General features: G+C 44.5%; 1 protein-coding gene across 1 annotated transcript; it reads left to right on the forward strand.

Annotated features, from left to right (window-relative positions):
• The first annotated feature begins 48 nt into the window (after positions 1–48).
• PKDREJ (polycystin family receptor for egg jelly) lies at positions 49–7992 on the forward strand. The gene has a single exon (XM_074158189.1). The coding sequence runs from the start codon at positions 49–51 to the stop codon at positions 7990–7992; it is 7944 nt and encodes a 2647-aa protein (XP_074014290.1).
• Positions 7993–8005: the final 13 nt, after the last annotated feature.

Below are 8005 nucleotides of genomic sequence, written 5' to 3' on the forward strand. Positions count from 1 at the left end.
CTCCACTCCAATGGCTGCGCTGCCTCCTCTCCTTCGCCTCCTACCGCAATGAGAGCGCTCCATCTTCTCCTCCTTCAGCTGCTCGGCTGCTGCCCCCGAGGCTGGGCGGCCTCCTCTCCACGCCTCCAGCCACCGCCCCTGCTGGTCACCTGCTGGGGCCCTCAGGGACAAGTCTCTCAACGGCGGGACAACGAGAGCTGGGTCTCATGCCTGTGGAACAGCACCATGACCCTGCGTTACCAGCCAGCCCCAGGAGCAAGACCAGAGGTGGAGAGGAAAGAGGGGCGGCCACCACTCCCACCACACTGCTTCTGGTACCTGAACTCGGCCTGGGTGAAGAAGACAACACGCTGGTCAGGCCAGGTCATGCTGCAGGCAGGCCTCCTACGTGAACACGCTCCTCCAGCCGTGGCCTCCAGCCTCCTTACAGTGCAATGCTCATCTGCTTCATGTGCTGCACCCGAGTGCCTTCACCAGAACCTGAGCATCGAGATGTCTGGGCAGGATATGCATCTGTTCGTGCTTTGGCCGCAGACACACCTGATCCGCGTGTGGCAGCCAGTACATCTGGGCTGGTGTGCACGCCTCAAGAGTGCCAGCTGGCAGTACCGCTTCAGCAGCCAGGGAGGCAGCCCCTCTACCCTCCTCCTTCCCAGCAGCGAGCACCAAGACACGCCACCACCTGCTGTCTACCCAACAGTTGAGTTGCAACAAACCTGTGCCACCTACTACAGCTACAGCTTGACTGTGCGGTACAGGCATCAGGGGCTCCACGTTGCTTCAGTCAGCATTGAGCAGATGCCTCAGATAAGCCTCAGCCTCTCTCTCAAGGTAGAGCCCGACGTGCTGCACATTCTCAGTGTCGGCTCCAAGCTCCTTAATGTTCCTCAACAGCCCCTCAGCCTCTCCTGGAGGCTTCAGCCCCTTATGCCAAGGACGCTGGCCTACAAACTGGTAGACACGCAGGCTATAGGAGGTTGGCTCTGTTCCTACAGTTCCATTACTCTGCAGAGCAACTTCTGTGCTGTTCCCGCACCTCAGAGCCCAGGTGAGGTGGTGGTGGCCAGCATTTATTTTCATGTTGATGGAAAGAGGTTTGAGGAATTGACGGGAGAACTACATCTACTCAATGGTACCCTGAGCCTAACAGCAGGCAGAGAAACTCCCACACATGTCAACCTTCACCCGGGAAAGACTGACAGGAGCATTTACATTTTCAGGTACAAACACGGAACGTTTTACACAACCAAAGAAAACAACAGCCCTATTTCCACAGATAGCCCTAACACACGCACTGTGTTCTACCAACACAAGGAGCTCTCCTACTTACTCTCCATAGAGTTTGTGGCCTTCCAGTGGTACAAGTTCAATATGTACCTTTATATGAATCAGAAGAGGGCTTTGTTTAGGTCTCTGGCAGAAAGAGACCTTGAAGTCCACGTTTTCAGCAGTGGCTGTCCTTTTCTGCAGAGCTTTACTTATTTAGTGTGGTTTATCCCTGCACAACATCCGATGCTACAATGTGAGTGGACCTTCCATCTGCAGCTTTTTGCAACACAAAAGGACCACCTTCTTCAGAACAGCACGTACACATACAACAATCATGTAAGAAACGCCACACGTTTTGTCCGTCGCTCTGCTTTACCCTTTGATCCAGAGAAATACACGGGGCTTGTGGCAAAAGTGAACTGTACCAGAAGTGCGCTTAAACCGGCTCTTTTAGGAGTCAGAGTCAACAACTATGCTGCAAAAACCATAGAAGTACCAGTGTCAAGCCAGAAAGAATCCTGTTTCCTACGCCAAGTGTTCATTCAGAGACCTGTTCTTCATTCCAATGTCCTGCACCAGAAAAGGGGGGTACCTTTTTTCCTCTATGTCAGATTGATATCAATCTGCAACGTTGGTGTATTTACCAAGTCCTTGTGGCGAATCTATCGTGTTCAGGACACAACAACTCCTCCGGACTGGGATAAACCAATGAACTCTTCTTCATTACATGGTATAGATACAATACTCTTAACTGTTCCCAGTTTTACTTTCGATTACGGGTTGTATCTGTTTAATTTCACTGTTGAAGTAATGCCAGTTGGTACCAAAAATGTCCTCAGGGGCTCAGATAAAATTTATATTTCAATTGAGCCTGCTGATCTAGTGGCACATATTGCAGGAGGCTCGTTCCGCAGAGTGGGTTTTTCTGATAATTGGATTCTTGATGGCTCTGCATCCTATGATCCTGATTCACAGGAAGGACTAAAAGGAATCACATTTACTTGGTATTGCACTAAAGCAGTATCAGATTATAAAAAAATGACACTCAGCCCAGGAAAGGAATGCCATCCAGCCCAGAGGGATTTGAAATGGTTAACATCCTCAGGTCCAGTTCAAGTAATGCCACCAGAACCCCTCCGAGGAAACGCTGTATACTACTTCCGTCTAGTGATTCAAAAGGATAGAAGGAGGAGTAACGCTGACCAAACCATACAAGTGCAGCCTGGCTCCCCACCCCTTCTGGACGTGATATGCCTTGAAAACTGTGGTAACACTCTAATTCCAACAGAGAGATTTACCTTGTCTGGAAAATGCCTAAACTGTAGATTAAGCAGCCAGACAGCCTACTACTGGTCCCTTTTTTCAGGAAACTCTACAGAAATTAGCTTTGACTGGTCTTCCAGAACCTCAACAGGGAGGTCTGGGGCTTACCTGTCTATACATGCTCTGACTTTTACAAAGACTGCACATCGATCCTACATACTTCTGTTGAAAGTGACTACCTGGGATGGTAGGTCCTCAATCTACAGACACGCATTTAAGGTAAATTCTGCTCCTAGGGCTGGCAAATGTAGCATCAGCCCACACTGGGGTACAGCCTTTCTGACAAAATTTGTTGTTCAATGCAGTGGATTTTCTGACAGCAATTTACCTCTGACATATAAAGTGATAGTAGCTTCCACAATACCCCAGACTACCAAAATAACTTCTGTGATGGAAAACACATTTGGCCCAATTCTGTACTTTGGTTATCAGCCTAAAACTCCTCCATCTTTTCTCCCAGTTGGAGTACCCTCTCAGAAGTACATGTTGACACTTTACGTTCAAGTCCACAATTCCCTTGGGGTGTTTACCCAAGTGACTTTAAATGTCCGTGTAAAGGACCCAGTCACCAGACAACCACTAGCTCTTGTGTTTCACCAACTGCTGGAATCAGTGACCGGTTCAAGCGCACCGATGACATCTTATCTCCAGACTGGAGATTATTTTAGCGCAGGTTATTTGGCTTATCTGACAGCCTCGGTCTTAAACTATATTAAAGCTAAATCAACTCCCCAGTTCCCTAAGGTTTCGTTACGGGAAAGGCTGATTAATACAGCCCTGAATATTTCAGTTGACAATGCAATGGAAATCAACCAAGTAGTTGCTTCTCTTTCTCAAGCCACAGAGGAAGCTGATGAAATGAGCATTAGATCACAAGAACTTGCCATTAAGAAACTGAGAGAAGTAATGAGAATGCTGAAGATACAGAGGAATGAGAGCCATTGGTCTGAGGAAGTAGAAATTCAGACCACTGGAATACTAAGATGCTTGTTCAACATCCTGAGAGCTGCTCTTCTGCCTCGGAGGAATGTCAATGTAAGTGGAGTTAAACAAGTCTTCTCCATCATGGACTATATAACAGAGATAATTTTCCAGGGCAAAGTCCCTGGAGAAAAAGAAACTCTAATGGAAACAAAACTTTGGAATATCACTCTGAGGAAAGATGAAACCTGGAACATTTCAAATGCTTTCTCTACCAGAAATACCTGCAGGAATTGCTTTTATCCATCGCTAGAAAAGAGAATGTATTCAGAATTGCCCCAGAATGCTGTGATTTCCACTGCCCTTTTTGAGTTTGATGAGAACCCCTTCCCTTGGTTAGGTTACACATCAGAAATCACAGCGGTCTTGGGGTTCAAAATGGCAGAGACCAGGGCTAACGGGGATCTAGTAGGGATCATGCCTGAAGGAGTACAAATTACTATTGCTAGGAAAGAAAAGGATATTTCAGCTTTTTGGTTAGCAATAGGACCTGATAAAACACAAGCTTACACAACTGGAGGATTTAGTTTTGAAGTCAACAGAAATGCCAAGAGCATATACATCCAGATCCTGACAAAATTAAAAGTTACGTTCAAGGTGCTAGTATTTACAGGTACCACAGTCACTGATGCTCATCCCATAGCTTCATTTGCTGCTTTTCACAACATGCCAACAGTTGCAATCAAAAATGAGACAGCTAGTGCTGACTGTAACATTAACAGTCCCTATATTATTTGTCTCCCAGAGTCACTGCTGAAAGCCACAGCTCAAGAAAACTGTACAGACACTTGTAACATCTCCATTGTCTTGCTGACATCCTACATTGTAAGGTATCAAACCCGGAGACTGGTGAATGTACACATTTTTAGTGATCGGTGCTTATTTATGGATGGAGTTCAAAGTCTGTGGAGAGAAGACATGTGCAGGCTTGGCTCCTTGACTGACTGGCAGAAGGTACACTGTGTCTGCAAACTGAAGCAGAGACGCAGAAGTCTGTCAGCTCACGCTCTATCAAATGCATCCATGTTCAACATCAGGTTCCTGGCAGCCAAAGTAATAATTAGCCCCAACACAGTAGATCTGGGACAAACCCTGATAGCAGACATACCTAAAAACCCAGTGACCCTCTTAACAGTGCTTGTTATTTTTGGTGTCTATGTTCTTTTGTCCCTCTGGGCCATTAGAAAAGACAGGGCTGACAAAGGCAGCAAAGACAAGATTATAGTTCTGCCAGACAATGACCCCTTCGATAAAGTGAGCTATTTGGTCACTTTATACACGGGCAGTCGTTGGGGAGCTGGAACTAAAGCAGATGTCTTTCTTCAGCTCATCGGACAGAATGGCACAAGTGACGTCCATTGTTTACGGCACCCGGATTTTCTGCCTTTCCAACAAAGAAGCACCGACTGCTTTCTCTTAACTACCAAGAAAGACTTGGGAGACATTTGTTCCTTCAGGGTCTGGCACAATAACAAGGGCTTATCTCCAAGCTGGTTCTTAAGCAGAGCCAAAGTTGAGAATATGTCCACCAGGAAGACCTGGTTCTTTATGTGCAGGAAATGGCTTTCTCTTGACAAGGGTGATCACTTACTAGACAGGACATTTTCTGTCACAAACCCCAAGACACCTCTGCCCAGAATCGATTATTTTTTGATTAAACTTGCCAACAGCCTGGCAGAGGGCCATCTGTGGCTTTCGATTTTTTCTCACTTTCTCACTGGCACTTTCACCAGGCTCCAAAGGTTGTCTTCGTGTTTAGCAATATTATTATTAAACTTGCTTGTTAACATTATGTTCTTTAATGCTGACAAGAATGAAGAATCTCCAATACACTTGAGGTATCTGAGATCAATAACAGTAGGAATTGAATGTGCTTTGCTTACCATACCTGTGGAAATGATTATAATTGCCTTATTTAAGTATTCCCAGAAGGAATCTTCTCCTCAGGGTGTGGCTCAGACAGACCCAAAGGTAAGTTCACCCCTCCCGGCTGAAAATTGTAAGAACTGGAAGGAACATTTTTCAAAAACTTCAGCACAATCGAGTAATAGTATTCCCTTGGAGAACCTTCCTGGTCCCAGCAGCTCACAGAGCCCGCCATGTTCCAGAACGACAAGAAGCAAGGGAGCTTCCCAAAGCTGGAGCAATTGCACAGTTTCTGAAAGGGATGCAAATGTAATTGGAACAGAGGAGCACACGATAACCGCAAATTCCCCTCCAATGGCTAAGGCCTGCCAGAGAAGGCCAACATCAAATACCAATTTTAATAATGATTACGCAGAAGGAGGGGGCAATTTTCAGAAAGGAAGGAAACCGCCAAGCATTACCTCCATGCCCGTTCACAAGAGACCACCCATAGTTCTTTGTTGGTGGTGTGTCTATCTCTCCTGGGCGCTAGTTATAGCTGTCACTGGGATATCATCATTTTTCATTGTCGTATATGGTTTGTCTTATGGTTATCAGACTTCACTGGAGTGGCTTATAGCATCTGTAACGTCCTTTATTGAGAACGTGTTTTTCCTTTCAATTCTAAAAATCAGTTTTTTCTCAGCTATGAGTACAATTCTTCCAAAATGCTGTGAAAACATTGCATGGTCAACTCAGGGAAAGTATTCTGAGATCAAGTTGACTAAAGAAAAGATGACTGCGGATAAAATGAGAGAGATGCACTTGAAACTTGCTGAAGTCAGAGGCACCAAGCAGTATAAGCCTTTAGAAGCTGATGAAATTGCAAACATGCAGAAAAGGGCAAAAATTGAAGCCAAGGCATTTACTTTCACAACAGGTTTCATCAGTCACCTTATCTTTTTAACACTGGTATTAATTCTTGCCTATTCCACTGAGAACACCAACAGTTTCCACTACAACCGATTCATCCATAGCCAATTCTCTCCCAGACTCTCCAGTGTAGATAAGCTAGAACATATCTACGTGTGGCTGAAAGACTTGTTCTTGCCTTTGATCCACAATGACATTCAGCCAACCTTTCTCCCCGAGAGCTGGTCCAAAATCATTGGTTTGCCTAGGATGAGGCAAGTGCGGGCTAAAAGCACTGAGAAAAAATGTTTCCATCCTCACAGCTTTATAAATAACTTTGTGATCAGTAAAAGCCAGTGTCTTCACAAATATGGCACTGACATCCCAGAGAAAGGCGACTATGCTGGCACTTGGACAAAGGTTGCCAACCAGTCTGTTCCTAAGGATGCCAGCAGTTACAGTGGGTTCACTTACCAGCAAAACAGGACTCCATGGACGTATTATTCATATGGAGATTTGCACACATATGGACCAGCAGGATACACGTTTTACTTTTTCCCTAATGAAGGAAAACCTAATTCAACGACAAGGCTGGATGCTCTACAACAGAGCAACTGGCTTGATGATAAGACATGGGCTGTGATCATTGAACTAACTACATTTAACTCGGATACAAATCTCTTTTGCACCATCTCAGTCATATTTGAAATGTCTAATTTAGGGATCATAAAACCAAGTTTGTCAGTACATTCTTTTGCACTCCCCCTTTTTCATCAGCAAACTAAAGCTCAAAAGTTGGTGTTCGGAATTCTTCTTGCCTTTCTGATCATTTACATTGCATATGAGATTCATACCATAGGCCAAGAAAGAAAAGATTATATTAAAAACATTTCCAATATAATCAACTTGGGCTTAAAATCAGCATTTCTCCTTTTTGTTCCTTTAAAGTTCACAAAGTTTAAGATGGGAGAAGATACAGTGAAGTTTTACTTAGGTCACCCAAATGATTTCATTTCTTTTCATGCAGTTTCTCATTTAGATCAAATTTTAAGGATTACTACGGGCTTTTTAGCATTTCTTGCAGTTTTGAAAACTCTCAAATATTCTCAATTCATTTATGACGTGCGCCTGGCACAAAGATCAATTTTGGCAGCCCTTCCCGGGATCTCTTCAATGGCCCTCGTGGTAGTGGTGTACTTCTTTGTATTTATGGCTTTTGGCTACCTTGTGTTTGGGCAGCATGAATGGAATTACAGTAGCATGATTCACGCAGCTCAGACTGTATTCTCTTACTGTGTCTCAGCTTTCAGAGATACTGCATTTTCATCCAACAGGTTTCTGGGTGGTCTTTTCCTAGCCTCTTTCATGATGGTGATGATCTGTGTCCTGATCAATCTCTTCCAAGCTGTTATTATGTCTGCTTATGCAGATATGAAAACACCCGTATATGAAGAACCATCTGATGAAGCACAAGTAGTTACTTTTGTATTGCAAAGGCTCAGAAAGATATTTTATTTTCTAATCTGTAACAAATCCAAAACCAGTGAGCCTGATCTTTTTCACAGTGTGCTCTATGGACAGCCTCAGAGAAGACGTCAGCAACATTTAGGGCTCAAGAACAGAAAAATAAACGGAAAAAAGATGGTTTATCTTGTCATATAAGGAAGGAAAGATT

This window comes from Numenius arquata, chromosome 1, assembly GCF_964106895.1.
Source record: "Numenius arquata chromosome 1, bNumArq3.hap1.1, whole genome shotgun sequence".
Lineage (NCBI taxonomy): Eukaryota > Metazoa > Chordata > Aves > Charadriiformes > Scolopacidae > Numenius > Numenius arquata.